The following is a 21,829-nucleotide window of genomic DNA, read 5'->3' as shown; positions in this document are numbered from 1 at the left end:
AACAGCACAAATTAAAGTTACTAACGAGCAAGGAAGACAATTTGTGTTGCGAGTATTATTAGATCCGTGCTCACAGGAGTCATTCATCACAGAGTCTGCAGCTCAAAATATGGGCCTTAGAGAATTCACGTGAATGGTCACGTATCTGGCCTGAGTCAGATGAGAACACCCATAAACTTTGCGGCAGATATTGAGATTTCGTCACGATATAACTCCAAGAAAATGAAAATAACAACATACATTGTTAAAAGAGTAACCAGCATCATGCCATCTGAAAAACTTACAATAGATAACTGGAACATTTGAAAGACTTACAACTGGCTAATCCAACCTACTATCAACCTGGCCCATCGATATTCTTTTGGGAGTAGAAGTGTATAATGAATTATACAACCAGCCTTATCAAGGGAATCCCAGGATCTCCTACAGCTTTACAAACATACTAGGATGGATTTTATCAGGGAAAATAACAGTCGGAGAAGACGTTAACAAAACTAACCTTTTATCAGCATGCATCTGAATGTAGAATTAAACAAAATGCTGCAAAAGTTCTGGGAACAGAGACAATAGAAGGAAGAAATGAAAGTGACATCTAAAGTCAGAAGAGCAAAAAGACAGCAGTAGAAGAAGATTGAAAAGAAGATAATTATAACGAACATCACGCAGCGCAGATGAAGATAACGGAAAGCGACAGACGTACTATATAAACTTAACATTCAGAAATGATCCACCTGTAGTACTACCGGCAAACAGCAAAGAAATTGCATTGAATCGCTGGAAAACTACTGAAAAAGACTGAAAAAATAACCAAAATTAATGGAATACAACAGTTTTAGAAGAATATTTAACATTAAACCATATGGAAAGATTGAAACCAAAGAGGAGAAAGACAATTTGAACAATGTGTGTCTTCACATGATGCAGTTATAAAAGAGGAAAGAGAGACCTCGAAAAGAGAGTTGTATTTGATGCATCGTGTAAAGGAAGTAATGGAGTGTCATTAAATCGATGAACTGATGATAGACCTCCAGTACTAGAAGAACTACGAACAGTAATTTTGAGATGGAGGAGAAAACACAGAATAGCTTTTGTTGCGGACGTTGAGAAATGTACGGCAAATAAAAAAAAAAAAGACCATACAGATTACCAAAGAATATTATGGAGAGCTAATATTGAAGGTTTTACGGGCTGACCGTTAAAAGTTAAAATTTGAATTGAAATAAAAAAATACAAAAAGATTCCAAAAAACCAATCTTAAATTGAAGGACCAATTGAAGAATACAGGCTGCTTACTGTTACATTTGGAACATCCTGTGCACCATATCTTGCAATAAGGACATTGAGACAAACAGCTATTGATGAGGGATTTGAATATCCAGAAGCAAAAGAAGCGATACTGAGCGATTTTTATATGGATGATCTACTTACAGGAAGAGATACTGAGATGAAGCAATTACAATGCAAATATAAATAACAAAAAATCTGAATTCGGGAGGGTTTAAATTGCAAAAGTGGTGTTATAATAGCGAACTATTCATGAGGCAACTACCTGAAAATCAAAAGATAGATGAAATACAAAAGAAAGAGAATGTGAAGACTTTGGGAGTTACTTGGTCTGTCAAGAGTGACACACTGTCAATACCGAATAAAATAAGAGTGGAAGAGGATGTAATAATGACGAAAAGAAGTATATTATCTGATATAGCGTCATTGTTTGACCCCATGGGATGGATCGCACCGAGTATTGTCCTTGCAAATATTCCTGCAAAAATTAAGGAAAAGTGGGATATCGTGGACGAACATGTGCCTGACGAACTACAAAAAGAATGGCTGCAATATAAAAGAGAACTACCGGCGTTAAGAGACAACTCTAAATCGTTGGATCCATACCAGTCATAATAAATCCACACAATACAATCGAACTTCATGGCTTTGCAGATGCATCGGCATCAGCATATGCGGCGGTGATATATGCCAGGGTAGTTAAGGAAAATGGCGAGATAAAGGTATCTTTACTATCGGCAAAGACGAAAGTAGCCCCGATCAAAACTATATCACTACCTCGTCTAGAATTATGCGCTGCTACTTTACTGAGTAAACATCTAAAACAAATTGCAAACATATTAGAGATAGACATTCAAAGTGTATATGCATGGACAGATAGTCAAGTAGCATTAGCGTGGATACATGGTGATCCAATGAAATGGACTCCATTCGTGAAAAATAGAGTCTTGGAAATAATCGAGAGTTTGACGCTAGTCATTGGTTTTACATAAACACCAAACATAACCCAGCGGATGCAGCTTCCAGAGGAGTGATGCCTGAAAAACTAAAATCACTGGATATTTGGTGGAATGGACCAGATAATTTGAAAGAAAGACATGTTAATTGGAAAAGGAAAACCAATGGACACAGCACTAGAAAAACGAAAAAATATTGTAACAATGTTAGTAGCTGACAAACATGAGAATGAAAAAAAGCTTACCTTACTTCAAAGATATTCTTCCCTGGACAAACTTGTACGCTGTAGTAGCATATTGCAAAAGGTGGTTGAATATTATGAATGAAAAAAAAGAAGGTACTTACGCAGTTACTTGACGCACGAAGAGAGAAACACCGCACTCATCACATGTATACGAATGTCACAAGAATAGAGTTCTCTGAAGAAATTGAAGATTTACAAAATGATAGACAATAAAAAGCTAAGAGCAGACTATTATCTTTATCCGCCTTTCTTGATGAAGATCGGGTGTTGAGAGTAGGGGTCGTTTAAAACATGCCGACATAGAGTTCATACGTAAACACCCAATCATTATTTCGAAAGACAATGTGTTATTACCGCTGTTGTTACGAGAAGCTCATGCCAAGACCTTGCATGGCCCACCACAGATGATGATAACATATTTGCGAAGCAAATATTGGTTAATAAATGCAGGGAATAGCGTTAAACGCTTTGTGAGAACTTGTGTAGTTTGTTTGAAACAAAATGAAAAGAACAGAGAGCAGAAGATGGGAGATTTACCTGCAATTCGAGTCAAACCATCCAGACCATTTCTGATAAGTGGCGTGGATTTTGCTGGACCAATAAATGTGAAAATGAGTAAAGGAAGAGGGGCAAAGTCGAACAAAGCATACATATGTTTGTTCATATGCATGTGCCCGAAAGCATTACACATTGAGTTAGTCAGTGATATGACAACACAAACATTTTGGCAGCATTTAGAAGATTTGTGTCGAGACGGGTCATGTTGCAGAAATGTGGAGCGATCATGGAACTACATTTGTGAGTGCAGAAAAGGAGTTATTAAATATGTGGAAACAAGGAATAGCAAATATTCCAGATGAGTTCTCATCCATGCTAGATAAAGAAGGAACTAAGTGGAGTTTATACCACCAGGAGCACCTAACTTTGGAGATTGTAGGAAGCAGGCGTTAAATCGACAAAGTATCACCTAAAACGTATAGTTGGAGAGTCAACATTAACCTTTGAAGAGCTGAGTACAGTTCTCATTCAGATTGAGGCCTGTCTTAATTCTCGCCCCCTGTCCCCAATTAGTGACCACAAAGAAGATCTAGAACCTTTGACTCCTGGTCATCTGTTAATTGGAGAACCATTAGTAGTGCTACCATCACCTGATTTAAAAGATTTAAAAATCAATACATTAGATCGATGGCAATTAACTGCCCGAATAGTTCAAGACTTCTGGAAAAGATGGCAATCAGAGTATCTGAGTCGAATGCAAGAAAGAAGTAAATGGAGACAATCTATGAAAGAATTTATAGTTGGTGACTTAGTAATAATAAAGGACCAGAGGTATCCTCCGGGACACTGGTTGATGGGCCGCATTGTGAAGAAATATCCTGGACATGATAATGTAACTCGAACTTATGTTATACGTACAATTTCAGGAATTTTACGACGAGCAATTACAAAATTGTGCCCTTTATTGAGTGAGATAAACAAAATACAGTAAACTAGAGAAAAAAATGTGCTTTTAGTGATCAGTGAAAGTGTGAATTGAGTTCTAATTGGTGCAGTGTCATTGTTTTTTATTGTTATTTTTTTAAGAAATGACTGTCAACTGTCATTTTAGACGGGAGAATGTTTTAACCGATTTTAGTTATTTTATCGACCCATAGATGTCGCTACACCGTGATAGAAACTAGCTAACGTTTTCTGTTACATAATGTATAAGAAATGTATTTGGTTGAGTATTAAACGGATTGGCATAGCAACGGTGTTTGATGTAAACAGAGTAGGAATAGACTAGTAGGTACCTAATAGGTATTAATTTAACCTTTCAGCATCAGCAAGAAGTTGAAAAAATTACAGTGTTGGTTTTATCAGTGTTGAATTTAGGCACCCGTAAACACTGTAGTATGTACGTTGTCGTGACGCCGCCATTATTAAAATAAATATTATAGTACCTAATTAGTACCGAACGCTAGCCACGTTACGTAATCGAAACGGCGGCGAATAGAGCGGCGGCGCAACAAAGCATACTCCGGACCGGACTGCATGCTTTGTTATCTTAGAACAAAGTATAGAGCACTGGTAAAAACGCCATCTATTGGATGAGTTTCATAAGATAATACTCACGCGCTCGATCTCTCTAAAGATCGCCTAGGTGGCGCTGATAAGCTTAATGTTACACATTGTTACCATTGGTAAAAAAAAAACGTAGAAGTAAAAATCCATAACATATATTATTATTATTCTAAATTGTTATTTTTTTTATTTTATACGCCTAAAAGTAAAACTACTTATGTTTTATTCTATTAAACAAATTTTAAATCGGAAATCGAAATAGCTGGAATTTAAATGTTAGTGCTGGCAACATTAAACGGCTGTCTTTGATTTGAACGTTCACAGTTTTCTTTGCTAATCATATCCAAGTAAATTTTTATTTGAAATTATGTACTTGAAATCGGCGTAAAAGACTGCCGCCTTTTGCTCGTAACATTACCTACCTATGTTTGCACCTCGCGCTTAACAAGAACAGTGCAAAAATGTATAATTCAACAAATAGGAGACGAAAATTTTAGCATTAACAGCTTTCATTCTTTGTCGCCGATACGCATCTTACGAATTTTCGTCTCCTATTTGTTGTTTTTTTTTACTGTTTTTGTTAAGTGCGAGGTGCAAACTTAGCTTGGTCGTGTTATACATACCTACCTTTAACTAACACTACACACCTACCTATACCTATCAATATATATACGTAATAGACAGCTTTCGTAGCTATACATCTATATAGAAGACATTTAGTCACGGACTCAACCGCTTGGTGGCGCTTTAGTCGAGACCACAAATATACGTGAAGTTAGCTATCTATTACCAGTATACACACTCTCATCTATGCCGGACTGCGCGGCGTGCGGAGTGGCACTGCGTGGTTTTGCTTCTCGAAGTTTACTTAGCGCCGTGTAAATGACGCTTGGCTGTGTGTGTGCGGCGATTCGGGCGCTAGTATGAAGTCGAATTACTGCTTAGTTGTGTGTATTGTGATCGTGCGTTGAAAATGTTTCCCGCATTTTTTACTGTTTGTCTGGATCTGCTCAAACGATAATTGAGTTCGTGGATAAATTAATCGACAAAGTAAGCGTGACTGACAGTGAAACGTACATCACTATTAGCATACATACAAAAACTGACGTTTGACGTTTGACCTAAAAACGTACAACAATACAATACAATACAAAGACTCTTTATTGTACACCAGACATAGTAAGCGATACAGAAAACAGATACACAGAGAAAAAATTACAAGGTAAGCAATAGGCAGCCTTATCGCTTAAGAGCGATCTCTTGCAGGCCGGTTACCTTTACTTGCACGAATTTCATTTGCCCGAATTTCACTTGCTATACCAACGTTTGCCATAAAATATATAAAACCGTGCTGTTTTCAGGATTTTTTATATGTCATCATATACAATGCAGTAGGTTAGGTTAGGTTAGTTTAATATCAACTCTGAAGAAATTACTATTTCAGAAATAAATTACTTTATGGCAAATGAAAAATCTAAAAAACGATACATTCGGGCATATGAAATTCGGGCAAACGATACAGAACCCTTCCAGGCAACCTTACAACCTTGAAATCGGATGACTATTTTGCAGTATAGTTGACTTTTTTTAACCCCCGAAGCAAAAAGTGGGTGTTATAAGTTTGACGCTATGTGTGTCTGTCTGTTTGTGGCACCGTAGCTCTTAAACGGGTGGACCGATTTGAATGCGGTTTTTTTTATTTGAAACCTGGTTTTCTAGCGATGGTTCTTAGACATGTTTTATCGAAGTAGGTTCAGCCGTGTCAAGATCATCAGCTCTTGTTCGCTGCAGTAGGAATCTTAGACGCATAACGGGTATTTACTTTACTTTCAAACATATTTGGGGTCTAAAATTTGAAACACCCATATACGCTATATAACTATGCGAGATTATGGAATTCTCGGCCTGATGCTGCAGCCAGGATATCCAGAACACCAGTAGTTAAACTCTTGATAAAACCATAGCAGATATATCGTGTTTGGATTCGTTTCGATCAGTATTTGATTCTACATACAATGCATTGCTGGCAACAGGACGAGCTGATGCTGCAGCAAGGAAACCCAGCATACCAGTATACTCTTGAAAAAATAATAGCAGATATGTCGTGTTTGACTCCTTGACATGAATAAAAAACCTAAATTAATAATTTAAAAACCCCGACATAAAAAACACCAGCAAAAATATATAAAAAACCCCGAAAAAACGCCGCCAAAAAAGAACTTAAAAGTATAAAAAAATATATGCACTACACAGCTAGCTGTTGCCCGCGACTTCATCTGCGAAGAATTTGTTTATCCCTATCCCGCGGAGACTGCTGATTTCTCGCAAAATTAGCCTAAGTTAATTTAGTATAAGTAGGTACCTAGTAGGTAGTGTAGTAGTAGTAGTATTTATCTAAGCGTCGTCGGTGTCGGGGAACCGCTAAGGTTAATACTTTAAAAATACAACATATGTTCTTAGTTTCCTGTTACATGCAGCAGACGATTACCTACTTTTGATTGTCGTTTCAGCACGCCGGGAATGAAATTAAGATATTATATTCTAAAAAGTCGCATCGTATTATGAAATTAATATATTGATATGACCTATTTTCGTTATTTATCAGTGGTTATTTGTTACATTGCTGTCGTATTTTACGAGCCATAAATGAGTCAGCTATTAAATGTACATAATATGTGGGCAGTTTTGGGTACTGGATTTAGGTTATCTATGGCCACATTTTCGAGCAGTGTCGTGAAATAGTGTTTTTCACTTCAGCACCTTAAACAGGCAGGTTTTGCTATGAGAAATCAGTGAGCAAAATCGTATTTTGCTCACTCCGTGAGACAAAGTACCTTTTTTTTTTTTAAATGCTGAGTTCAGGATTGGGTCTACTCACTGAATTCCAAATATTTGAACTTCACTTTGATCTGTCACTTTCACTTCAACACGAAAGAAGCGAGAGATAGGATCAATCAAATGTGTTGATTACAATCTTAAATTAAATGTATGGTATTAAAAATATATCGATAACTAAGTATATAAAAAATTACATGACAACGAAATATTTCAATATTTTTTTTCCGATCTTTTAATAAAATATGCAACCTCGTTGCACGAAAGCCGCTTCTCTTGTTTTTTTTTATAAAATAATTCCGTATACTGCCTCTACAGTTGGAATAAATATTTGTCAAATTGAATAAATTTGTAAAAAATCTAATTATGTTTATGCAATAGAAATCTAAATCTTAATAAAATCATATTTAAAGGTTTAATAACATTTGTAATAAATTATACGTTTATTGTTCAACCTTTTTAATGACTCAAAAATGAGGCTTTTTGCGCTATTAAAAAATAAGTATGACATATTTTACAAGTTCTAGGTTCAAATTACAATGCATGTTATGAGTACCTACCTATGAGATTTGTATTGTTCTTAACTTCCTGGTGACTTTTTAAAGATGTAATCGCACTGTACGTATCATTTTTGAGTAAGGGTTTTAAATGTGATTATTATATTTGTTTTTAATACTCGGATTATATTTAAAAAAATGTGGTTGTTTTGTAAACAGGTAGGTACATGTAGTTTTATTCTTATGTTACATTTTAAATTATGTTCTCGCTGCTGAGGTGAAAAATTGTATGTGTCGCACGAGGCCAAAGTTTTTTTGCATCTCGTTTTTTGAATCCCTTGCTGATCTCAGGATTATAACCTAGAATCACTCGCTAACGCTCGGGATTCAAATTCAACACTCGCATCATAAAACAACTTTGCTCTCTTGTTGCACAAATAACTATAGTTGTATTTTGGAATTTGTAAAAAGTGTGAATTAATTTATATTTTCCACTCGTCCATCCATCCATCCATATATCCATCAATCATCCTCTTAGATCCTCTTTATAGATAACGAGCTTTTTCCCGCGGCTTCGTCCGCGTGGAATTCGGTAATTCGCGCTCTGTTCCCTCGGGAATTGTGCATTTTTCCGGTTTAAAAAATGCCTGTCACTTCTGGCAAAAATGAAAAATCATGGCGATCCGTCGCTTCGTTTCAACGTGAAAGACGGACAAACATACACACAAACAAATCACACTTTCGCATTTATAATATTAGTATGGATGGATGGATACTAGATGTTTCGTCAGTCAGTCACTTGTCTGGTTTCATTTTAAGCAAGACAAGTGTAATGAAAGCGAAAACACCGGCAAAAATATGTTATCTGTATTTCCGCTGTGAGTGCGCTATACATTTATTCTAGGTAGGCCTCGAAATAAATAGTTAGATATACCCGCTTGATGCCGCGTTATCGGTTTCCTTGACTGACAACTCTCAATTTCTATAAATACAATGTACTCTATGAGGTTTACTAATGTTTGGGCAAAAAATATTTAGCAAAGTATTAACTCCCAAACAATTTATCCCATATTTTTTTTAGGCGAAATTTCATTCCCAACTCAACATTTCGCACTGATATCATTTCCCAACTAATGATTTGATACAATGATTAACTGATGATTAATGATGACGATTTTGTTTTTCGTAAATGCGTTGATTTGGATTCCTTAATTTAGCAAGCAAGCCAATGATTTTTCTGTTCTGTTATAAAAAAAAAACCTACATCGAAGGCTAAGGCGGAAGCTACTACTACGCTTCGCTCGCCTTACCTTCTGAACGCTTACACTACGTTTGCCGAGACTCTAACTCTCGGTTGTCGCTCGCTTCGCTCACCAGCCCACTAACTTGCTAATTTAAGTATTCATTTTATTATATATCATGACTGATTGCCTTTTACGTATAAAAATTAGCTAAATGTTATTTGACTATTTGCTTATGTTGCCTTAGCCAATCATTTGCATACATAATGAGGGGCTATCGTTTTTTGTCTCACTAGATGTGTGAGGTTTTTAAGCATGGCTTTCAAAGTCTGTTATTACGGGCGTGAAGACAAAGTACATATTTAATACACCTTAAAACCGTACCATAAAAATATCGAGCATGCTTACATGTTGCATAGTCCCTATCGCAAAAAAGGGAGGACAAAGGTTTCCGAAATACAAAACTGTCTCAAAATACAGACATTCATTGCCCCGGAACGCATATTTGCCATAATTAATTTCAGATATTGCAAAATATTCACAAAATTATTTTAATTATGAATAAACCCGCGTAGCTCAACCAAAAACTATGAAATTTGACATTTCGGAGACCTCACGCTACACTAGCGCCTCTAGTGGCGAATTCATACGCGATAGCCCTCATAAAAGTAAAAAACATAAAAGTGTGATGAAGTAAAATTTTGCAATATAAAAATGTTGCGAAATAAGAAAAATGCGAAGCAAAGTTATGCCAAATGAAACTTCGGCGAAAGGTTGGTTGCTAAGTGAAATTTGCCGAAACATATTTCGCCGAAAAGGCAGTACACCACTCTATGAGTCGACTGAAGTGTTCGTACGTTTAGGCACGCGAGTTTTTCTGACTAGTACACCTGTACTAAACTTGCAGTCAAGTGCGAGTCGTACGAAAAATATGTGCTATTAAGTTCTGATTAACATTAATAATTATGGTTTTTATTTTTTTAGTACACGAGTACCTATTGCCTATAATGTAACTAATTTTAATTTAAAAGCTGTTAAGTACAACCTATTAAAATTGCTGATTGATGATGATGATTTACGATTAAATACCTGTCTGACAGACTGCGATGTAGTCCCAGGTGCCTTCGACGCAGTGCATGTTAGGAAGGTCGCTGCTGAAGTAGTAGACGGGGCGGTTGCACTCCGGCACGACGACCGTACCGTGGGGCTCTAGCTCCCGGCATTCCCGGATGCCGCTTACTAAGCCATCTCCGGTTATTTTGCAATAGTATTTGACGCTTGGGTGCGGTGTAAGTCTGCAAAAACCTAAAAAGAAGATTTAATAGAAAGATCTACTTCGAGCGGAAACACAGATGTAATATGATAATAATTCTTTATTTAGCTAAACACAACAATAAAGATTTGTAATGTAAAAATTTCAACTGTCTGACCCAATCAATATACAACCGCTTAGAGTTGTCGAAGTATTGTCCAGTCTAGTCGTTGGCAGTGTTCCTGGAGACGACAATCAGTCTTTTTAAAATGAATTCCCAATTCTTTCATAAATGGACAAACGATTTTTTTTCTGAAACTGTAAACTATTCTGGATATACTTCAGCACTTTTCTGTAGAACCCTAGAGGTTAGGTTAGGTTTGTTATAATAATCCTGAAACTACAGACTGAGGCTTATCTACCTATGTACCTACAAGTTTAAAAAAAATCGTTCGTCCATATTAAACTGTTGGGAAATTAATCATTTTGAAAACATACTTTCTATAATTTTTTTTATAATTTGTTTTCTGTATCGCTTACTATGTCTGGTGTACAATAAAGATCTTTGTATTGTATTGTATTTCGTCGAAAAATTAGAGAACCCTCAAGAATAACTTATTAACTTACGGATGCACTGTGGCATAGGTTGCCAAACATTTCTGGAGTAGCAGTACGTGGCGTTGCTGCCAACCACTCCATACCCGGGGTCGCAGGTCACTGTCAAACTGACGAAGTCGTAGGTTTGCCCCGGCACGGCTTCTGGCCTGCCGTCGACGGTGTAGGTGCCATGCGGCGGATACGCGGGCAGCACGCAGCCATGTTCACTGATGACAGAAATAACTAGATTTGTATCGCCAACAATAACTGAATGGCATTTAAGTTGGTAGATGCGAATGTAGCTTTGTAGCCACCAACGCCTGATATATAATTTTCACACCTCTCCTTCAGAAAAGTAACTTTTCCTCCCTGACGAGAGGGAGCAAAGTGCAACTTCTCTGTTCAAGGCTTTTCTAAGTGTTTTATTGCAAATGCCATTTTTTGAAGTTTATAATTGTAAAGCCACACCATTTTCTATGCTGGTTGTTTTTTAGAGTTCCGTAGCCAAATGGCAAAAAACGAAACTCTTATGGATTCTTCATGTCTGTCTGTCAGTCCGTATGTCACAGCCACTTTTTCGAAAACTATAAGAACTGTAGGTACTGTTGAAACTTGGTAAGTAGTTGTATGTTGTGTTGCGGTTGCATTAAGATTTACTTAGAACTGAAACTCAATTTTTTATCCCTTAAGCCCATACGTGTTCCCGTACGTGGATAGGTCTTCAAAAATGATATTGAGGTTTCTAATATCATTTTTTCTAAACTGAATACTTTGCGTGAGAGAAAGTGGTAAAATATGTGTGTCCCCCCCTGTGACTTATAAAAAAGAGAATGATAAAAATAAAAAAAATATATGATGTACAGTTACCATGCAAAATTCCACCGAAAATTGGTTGAACGAGATCTAGTTAGTAGTTTTTTTAATACGTCATAAGTCTTAAAGTAAAGGAAACTTATATATTATGTTACTTGCTGCTACGGAACCCTTCATGGGCGAGTCCGACTCGCACTTAGCAGCTTTTTTAATTATATTTTGAATTTATATATTTTTCAAGTTTCTTCATGCTCGATGTGAAGTTGTATGAGCCATTTAGGAGCAAAATTATTTTCATCTTGGGCGTTAACACTTGAATCCCTCATTACGCTCAGGATTTCACTTTAGAATCCTTCACTACATTCTGGATTCAATGTACGCCCTCGCCGTAAATACACCATTTTGCTCCCTTGTGACACAAAAACTATTACTAAATCAGGCATTACTTTGCGGAGGTTCATTATCAATGAAATAAAAATAATTACTTTGCTCACCCGCGACCTTACGATAGCTGGAATAATCGAGAAAACTAACAAAAATGCAATGTTGCCAGCTCAGCGGGTATAAACGCTCTTAACAATAAACCGAACGAGATAAATATAATCAAATATATAATCATGAGACATACATCGTTATCGCGGGAGAACGGAGAGAAAAAACAATTTGACAAATAACAATAAGCAATAACAGAAGTGACACTTATATCGAACAACATTTTATACCTACGAGTTCAAAATTTATCAACTTTTAATTTCTAATATTAAACCTCCATACTCCATACTCCATACTCGACTTGATTTACTAATGCATATTAAAAAGATAACTACGCAATCGCAACGCAAACTGTTCAGTCACTTTTTCCTATTAAAATTAATATATATTTATTAAATATTCGTAATTATAACTGTGTTCACAACATATTACCAAGTGCTTTTAAAATGCCGCGAAGGAAAAAAACGTGCGATGAATTTGTGAAATTGTGGATAAAGGATTACCGAATTACAGGCTCGCGATACAAAATTAGGTATATTGCTTGCAACGTTAGTTTCCGTCAAACAAAATCTTCTGCAAAACGACATTTGCACTCGCAATTTCAACTTCTTAGATGCTTAAAAATTGTAGGCAGAATTTGTATCCGTCTTCAACTAAATAGACATTCTGTTACCTATATCTGTTTTTTTAACTAATTTTTGTTTTTGCTCTTGCGATAACGATGTAGGTACAGATCTAGTCAATCAAATTTTTCCATCGTATTTGTCTGATCTGCTGTCTCAATGAGCTGCAGTGAATTTCAATAAGATAGTTGAGAAAGCAAGATAAATAGGTACGAACTTTGCCGACAAAATACGATGGAAAAACATTTTACAATACACGTGCTCGGAAAGTGCCTCTTGACGTAGGTCAACATATCCATAGAAAATTAGTGATTCCTGCACGCATCCACAAGTGTGCAGAAAGTTATATGGATTTTACTTTCCGCACTTGTTCGGTAAAGTAACTTTTAAATTGCCAAATTATGTCCAAACTTTTGTTAAAAAAATAAGTCTAAAGAGTCGTTATAGTTAGGCTTTGAACAAATAAGAAAACGTTTGATGGCAACCAACTGAGTCCAATTCGGACCGTGCAACGTCAAGCGCGCGCACTCGAAAGTTAACCAATGAGCTTCCAGTGCGCGCGCACGACGTAAGCACGAACCAATCATGGTTACCCGTTCGCGCCTGCAGGGCTACTACGAACTCGAAACTCGAAGTTCGTGTCGTGTGGTCCCACACTTATACTATTTAATATGAGAGCGAGAGAAACGGTACGATACGAACTTCGAGTATTGAGTTTCGTAGTAGATTTGCTGTCATGAAACCCGCCAAAGTAATGTTCATGAGTTCAGTCGGTGAATTAATTTTTGATAATTGATAAGTAAATTAAAATGAAAAGTTCAAATGATGAATTTATATCTGACTTTACGGCCGCCCTACGTCCTTCACGAAGCACATATTGCCAGTGACAAACTCAATGCTGAAATACGTGAACTATAATATACATACCTAAGTTAATAAACATCGTAAATTGATAGAATAATCTACTTCTACACTTATGGATATTATAACATCTACCGGTACGTCTTATTCTTATTTATTGCTTTTATCTATTAGAATTAGTGAACCAATTTTGAGTTATTTTACAGTTCCAAAGCTAAACAATCTCAGATTTACGGTAAACTTTTTGTGAAGGTAGATTAGATAGATAATATAAAATATACTTGATGATAATTAACTATTACACGGATTTATTCACGGGTTGCACTGATATTTAGCATTATAGGAGCGTGCAGGAGATAAGGACTAGCCAATATAAGTGTGGAAAATGTCAAGCAACAAGGGCTAATAATTACTTAATCATAAAAAATCACGATACTAAAACAAAGTCTCCTTTACCTATCATTAGTAGCTGTAGCTGTTCTAATCTTCTGAGTCAATGATTGTTATGAAAGTTGGTTTAATAAAGTGTATAAACGTTAACGAATTTGGTTTGGCGTGCATGTCGGTATGTTTATATACTGCCTGCTACTGTAATAAAAGGAGTATGGCAAATAAATGATGTAGTCATTGCCTCGATTTTTTCCTCGCTTAATGCTTTTCTAAAACGTTGTATGATATACGTGTCGAAAGTAGGAAATTCCCAACTCGTGCCGGCTCAAAACACTCGCTTCGTTCGTGTTTCAAGTCTCCGCCTCTCGTTGGGAATTGCCTACTTTCCGCACTTGTATCATAAATAACTAATATTTAATTTAGTTTATCACATTTTTGGAATCTGATTTCTAAAAACGCTTCACAAAGCCTATTTCTCCGAATGTTTTCGATTATTATATGTTGTCAAAAATTGGGTTATCCCAGTTTGACTTAAATTAATGCCGCGCCGCACTGGCGTACCGCAAGATGGCGCCTTTGCGCGCTTTGATGCTCCGTTGGTAGGTTACTTAAAAAGTTGGAAAATGGCGATCTCTTGCCGCGATGAAACTGATGAAATGTCCCGTTTCGAATTAACGCACTGACACTTGCACTCACTGCGAATTGCCTAATATTCTTAATATATTGATGGATATGCGTCCGCCATGAATCGCAGTTTTGATTGAAGAGCGAGTGTGAATGTGTGATTTTGGTGTGATTGAATGAATTGAAGATTTTACAGATAATACTGTTAGAGGGCAATAGCATATTGTACTGGCAATAATCTATGGTTAGTTATAGCTAGATTCTAGATTGTCTTTGACAGTGTGCTTCCTCTAAAAAGATACTGCAATGGTGGCGCATCTTGTAAATGTAAAGTGATTGCTTTCTTCAATAAACAGAATTCAAGATTAGTGTGACTTTCTTATTTAAGTCCTGACAAATACAGCTTGAAATCTCTCACGTACATCCAATGTTGCTAAACTGATTTGATTAGATAATTAATAAAATAGTGAATGAATTTGCGAAAACAGGTAGGTACTGACTCATCTAACGTTACAAGTTAACAGGTAACTCCTCTTTTACACGATGACATCCGATTCTTTGCAGGAACTGTTTATTGTAGGATCCGATTTAATGGCAACAGTATTTAAATTTCAATGCACGCGTTCTCACAAGCGTATGGTTGCAGAATCCGGCATTAAAACGGATTCAGCAAAATGAGTCATCCGATTTTGCTACTACAAATCGGTCCAGTCGTTTGTTAAAATGACGGATTCGATTTAGTGGCTACAGTATTTCAATTTTAAATACTTGCATTCACACAAGCTCGGATTAAGAATCCTACAAAACCAGATCCAGCGAGTCGGAGGGGGCGGAGACGGGAGGGGTGGCGTCAACCGGATAGTAAGTATGTCCACACGGAGTCCGATTTTATAGGACCGGAGGATCTTATAAAACTGGACTGCTATGTGAACATACTATCCGGTTTTGCAGAATCCGATAGTTAGTAAATCCGACAAAACTTGGCGCCGTGTGAACGGGCTCTAAAGGCCTGCATGGCATGTAATAACGAACGAATATTTTTATTTTGTGTGCATGCCAGTAGGTACCAGTTGTAGCTTCACCTTCCTTTTTTTTATTTGACTGTATGGCAAACAAGCAAGTGGGTCTCCTGACGTAACAGATCACCACCGCCCATAAACATCTGCAACACCAGGGGTATTGCAGATGCGTTGCCAATCTAGAGGCCTAAGATTGAATACCTCAAGTGCCAGTAATTTCACCGGCTGTCTTACTCTCCACGCCGAAACACAACAATGCAAGCTGCTTCACGGCAGAATTAGCGAGCAAGATGGTGGTAGCAATTCGGGCGGATCTTGCTTGTAAGGTCCTACCACCTGCAAAAATATCCTTCAGATATTCATTTAGTAAAATAATAATTTTGGTGTTCACATTTTTCCTAGTTTAGTGTCAAGTGTTTCTTCAAGCTGATATTTTTGGAGACGTGGAAAAAATCACGAACGTTATGAACTCATTGAGTTAAATTACGTTCTTGTAAAGTCCATTGTAATTGGCATTTACCCGCTTTTAAATAATTTATTGAATCAGGCGTTACTTTGCGGAGGTCCATATCAATGAACTAAAATAATTCCTTGCTCACCCGCGACCTTACGAGCTAAGCTTATGCAAAATATGCGTGTTCATGCAGTTCCTCCACCTCCACACTGTAAGAACACACACAAATCACACAAACCCATCTATCACCACCACCACACTACACTGACGCGTTTCGACTCAAACAGAGCTCATCTTCAGAGTGACACAACCGTACACCATGCTACCAGTTGTTAGACTAACGAACCAAACCACCGTTTTAACTTGTCACTGTAACTCCCCAAGTACCCACATACGTTTTATGAAACAAACAAAAACTACCACAAATTATTAATAAATTTTTTAAACCGTCCTTCAAAACTACCTTGATTTTTTATTTATTTACTGTCAGGCATGTTTTATTAACTACCATTGCTGAAATTAGATCCAAGCCGTAGCAAGGGAATGAAACTAATTTACCTGCTCATTAATATAGACCCCATACTGTGTATTAATTATCTCCATGCATCTAAAACATCGAGACGAAACCCTTGCCACAATAATGTAACACTTCATACGAATCTGAGTCCGATAAAGAATGATTTAGTTCCAACAAATGTTTGGCAAAATTCGACTTATCAGGATGCTCATTCCTGTATGCCGAAACATGCTCTTTAAATCTAGCATTAAAACCGCGTCCTGTCTGACCGACATATACTTTACTGCAGTCATTACAAGTGAGCTTGTATACACCCGATCTAGTTCCTTTATCTACCTTCTCTTTGTGGTTACAAAGTAGAGTACAAAGAGTTGTTAGTCTTAAAGGCTACCTTAACATTGTTTTGATTTTAAATACTATAAATTCTATCAGACAAACGACCAACGTATGAAATGCTACACCTATATTTGTTAGAAAGACTGCGATGGTAACACGGCGTAAAGCATGCTATTCACTATCCGTGCCTGCTTCTTCTGAACCAAACTATTGACCATTGATTTAGTATAACCATTCGACAACGCTATCTGATAAATAGTATTTAACTCTAAATCAAAATCTTCCCTAGAAAGAGGACAGTTAACAATCTATGTACATAACAATAAAAAGCCTAATTTATGCTGCCACGGGTGATAGACGATGCTGGTATCACGGCATCTGTGTACGTGGGCTTTCGGTAAATTTTGAACTGGTGTTTATTATTAAATCTATAATTGTCAAATCCAAAAAGTTTAACGAAAAATTCTTCTAATTCTTTTTTAAATTTTATTTTACCATGTTGTTATTTAAACCATTCACAAACAAGTCGAGCTGTCTCATACTTCCCCTCAGCACAGAATTAAATCATCAACGTACCTATAATAATAATACACAATATTATTATACCACTATGTACCTATTTTCAAAGTAATCCATAAAAATATCTGCCATTAATGGACTCAGAGGTGATCCCATGCTAAACCATCACTCTGTAAATAATACTGTCCATTAAACCGGAAATAATTTTGCTTCATGCATAAAGTTACCAAATCAATTAATTCACAAATCTCCCCAGGATGTAAACGCTTCCTTTCCAAATGGTTTTAAGAATAACTATTGTCTCACTATAGGACATTAGTAAATAAATCTATCACATCTAAGAAAGCAATGTTGCGTTAGGCGGAATGCTGTAAATCTTTAATTTTGCTAACTAAATCCGAACTATTCTTTAAACTGTATGATGGGTTAAAAGATGATTTTACACGAATAACACTATTTAATTTCCTTGCCAATTTATATGCTGGAGCACTCACATATGAGACAACTGGACGTACTGGCACATTATCCTTATGAATTTTAGGCAATCCATACAGAATTGGTGCCTGCGGATTCATAGGTATAACAAAACTCTTTTGTTGTTCGGTTTAAAGGTAAATTGAGATTTTTTAACAAGCTTCTTTAATTCATTATGAAACGTTATTGTAGGGTCCTTTTGTAAAACTGTGAAACCATCTCCCTGAATTACATCTAAAACTTTTTGATTATATTGGCTTCTTTCCAAAAAAACAATACAATTACCCTTATCAGCCTTGGAAACAACCAAATCATTGTCATGCACTTTACGTTGAACGGATCGCAAAGAATGTAATTCCGTTACATTGGCAACACACTCTGTAATATTTGTATTTTTAAGTGTATTCGCCACCAAAACCTTCGTCTCTAAATCACCGCTGTTACTCACAATTGCAACCTCTGAATCTACCGCCAAACCTTCAACTATTTTCTGATTTAATTTAGAGGGTAGATTATACTTCAAACCTTTTTCCAATAATTTATTTTCGCCGTCCGAAAATTCTACATTAGTAAGATTTTTAACACGAGGGTAGAAAGTATGACCGTTATTAGATTCCCGGTTATTATTGTTGAAAGAATAAAAAGAATGTGATCTACGTCCCGTAAAGCCAACGCAACTTTTTACATTGAGTTAAATACTTTTTATGAGCGTCCACTGAAGCAATATATCGGGCTTTTTCATCCAAACAATCGAACTCAATTTTATGTAATTTATAAGTAAGCTCAGACTGCAAAAATTTTAAGATGTAACTTTAAATTATCTCTAACACGAAACCAACTACGCGACTCTTCATTTAACCAAATTTTCTTAGCTCTCTCTTTTGCAATTTTTGCAGCTATACTGGTATTATAACAACGGAATTGAATATAATTAGGTACAACATTCAAACGTTTACATTGTTGATTAAAACCAAATATTTTGAACAGCTAGACGATGTTGCTTAGTTAATTTAAGATATAAACGTGCCTGCACGGCTACGCATGCCGATTTATAATTATTTGGGCGTTACTTTGCGGAGGTCCATTTGAACTAAAATAATTTCCTTGCTCACCCGCGACCTTACGATAGCTAAGCTTTATGCAAATATGCGTGTTCATGCAGTTCCTCCACCTCCACAATGTAAGAACAACACACAAATCACACAAAACCCATCTACACCACCACCACACTACACTGACGCGTTTCGAACTCAAACAGAGCTCATCTTCAGAGTAAGTGCGGTGAGCAAGGAAATTATTTTAGTTCATTTACCCGCTTTGACCAGCGCTTGCAGGCAACTCGTACACTGAAAAAGAAAAAAATATATAAAGAAAGAGAGAAAGAAAAATATCGCAAAATTCGGCACACCTTTTAGATTACCGGGTAAACAATTAGGAGAAGCCTTGACTTAACTGTCGGATTATCTATGCTATGATCGTCGTTACGTGACCAACTGTCATCAAAAGTCTCATCAAAAAACAAGCATTCGCTTTTGTAGCGAAAATATTGCAGATTTTAGTAAAATGGTTCTTCTAACCTTCCTTATGGACGCACTGTGGCATAGGTTGCTGCCAATTATTTCCTCCGAAGCGTATGTGATGTTATTCCCAACTACTTCGAACCCAGGTCGCAGGTGACCGTCAGGACGACGCCGAGTCGTAGGTCTGCCCCGGCGCAGCTGGCCGCCGCGGTGTTGACGAAGTACGTTGCCGTGCGGCGGATACGCCGGCAGCACGCAGCGCCTCGTGTCAACTGGCCTGACGGCGAAAACAACAGGATAGGACGAGTATTTATGTTCGTGGCACGTAGTGCGTATTTTTATTAAAATCTGTGAACAGATTTAATGGGTGTTAGTAGGTAAATTCTGGCTGTTATCATGTTCGTACGTAACCGTCTTACATAACCAGCACTGGAAGGGGCGGCAAAGTAGGAAATATTTGGCTACTTTGGGTCAATTTTGGTAATATGTGATTGGTCACTTTACTGACAATTTAGGTTTTCCAGAAAAATAAGATATGAGTACGAGCGAAGTGAAGATGAGTGTCAGGTAGGTAAATTGCGACTACAACGTGCGAGCGGCAACAGACCACGAAGTGCCATGACCTATATAATATAAGTTAGGAAATAATTTGGCCCGTAACCATTGCTGGTTACGTACGGGGACCCATGTGAAAGAAATTTCCACTTAGATGCAGTTAATCTCAATTGATTAAGTAGGTATCTGCGTGGACAACGAAAAATAAATATTTTAATTTAATGTCTTAAATGCACTTACCCTTGACGTGCACTGACAACATCCAGGCCAATGATCTGATTGAAAATATAAAAAATATTTAAGTGGTTAAAAAGACGATGTACAAAAGCGATGTACTTTTTTTGTCATTTGACCATACGTCACGAATTCAGAACATTGGGTAACTACGTAGTTTGCGATTACTGGAGATAATCTGAGTCAGTATTTTTAACGCCTGACATATGCGATAGGTACCTTACCTACTCGTACTCGTATCATTCCCCCCAAGGCCCCTCGCCTTAACTTAAGTGAACTAGAAAGAGGTGGACGGAAATTTCTCCGAATTCCATACATATTGGGGAAGTGACTGTAAGGGAGATTGAGGTAGCCATCAAGCAGTTGAAATCTAAAAGTGCGGTGGGGCCTGATAAAACTCCTGCTTTCATTGTAAAGGGGTGTAGTAAATTCCTGAAAATTCACTTTGTTTTTTTTGTCAATTCACGTTCAGTTCACGTTTTGAAATTTCATCACGACATTGTGACCAAAATCAAACCTATTACTCTAGTCAACGAGAAGATTTGTTGTACTGGCAAAATGGTTATTTCAGAAACTAATATGGACGTTTTATTTCGAAATATACCTACCTACTTTCTTGCTCCATAGGGTAATGAAAAACTCGCTACTGACAGGCGACTTCCTTTTGTCAAAATATCCAACCTTACGTGAGTGTTAATAAGAACGTATCGCTGAGTTTAGCCCGGGAACTACATCTCGTCTGCGTATAGTATATCCTTAAAAGTATAATGAATGTTTGAAAATTTGTTGGATAATTGATAAATCTGTTTTAATATATAATCAAATGACCAATACATATACAAGAAATTACGTAATTAAGCAAAAAAAACCTGTTTTAAAATGAAAAACTTTTGGATAACTGAGATAAGCTATGTATTTGAAAATATAAAAGCATATTAACAAATAAAAATCAGCAGAGCAATTTTTCAGTAGAAGTTATAGTGCAAAATGTTAAAAGTTAAATTTGCGGTATCTCTAAAGTCGAAAAACAATTGGATTCTTTTACATACATATTCTAAGTGGTACATGGGTACGTATACAGAAAGAATTTCAAGACTGAGGAATTTTTCACAGAGAGCTATAAACGATTTTCATATTTAGGTAAAAATACATAACTTCTCGTAAGAAAAGTTGTTGGATTATTGTTGTAAAGCTATGTATTTGAACATAAAAAGCATATTAAAAAATAAAAATCAGCAGAGCAATTTTTCAGTAGAAGTTTATAGTGCAAAATGTTAAAAGTTAAAATTTGCGGTATATCTGAAGTCGAAAACAATTGGATTCTTTTACATACATATTCTAAGTAGTACATAGGTATTATGCAGAAAGAATTTCAGACTGAGGGAATTTTTCACAGAGAGCTAAAAACGATTTTCATATTTTAGGTA

General features: G+C 36.6%; 1 protein-coding gene across 3 annotated transcripts in view; it reads right to left on the bottom strand.

Annotated features, from left to right (window-relative positions):
- LOC141442835 (serine protease 27-like) overlaps nucleotides 1-21,829 on the bottom strand; it is an 87,212-nt gene that overhangs the window by 64,135 nt on the left and 1,248 nt on the right. Inside the window, exons 1-3 of one of the 3 annotated variants that reach the window (XM_074107965.1) lie at nucleotides 20,409-20,590; nucleotides 19,671-19,961; nucleotides 19,406-19,439 (exon numbers count right to left, since the gene is read on the bottom strand). The exons of 1 other annotated variant lie outside the window; for it this stretch is intronic. In XM_074107965.1, the coding sequence (XP_073964066.1) occupies nucleotides 19,406-19,439; nucleotides 19,671-19,695 (59 nt within the window). In that variant the 5' untranslated portion in view covers nucleotides 19,696-19,961; nucleotides 20,409-20,590. Of the gene's footprint in view, nucleotides 1-19,405; nucleotides 19,440-19,670; nucleotides 19,962-20,408; nucleotides 20,591-21,829 lie in introns of those variants that run through there. One more of the 3 variants, XM_074107964.1, reaches the window with a different exon arrangement.

This window comes from Choristoneura fumiferana, chromosome 26 (assembly GCF_025370935.1).
Source record: "Choristoneura fumiferana chromosome 26, NRCan_CFum_1, whole genome shotgun sequence".
Taxonomy (NCBI): Eukaryota; Metazoa; Arthropoda; class Insecta; order Lepidoptera; family Tortricidae; genus Choristoneura; species Choristoneura fumiferana.
This window is presented reverse-complemented; position numbering and strand designations above follow the sequence as displayed.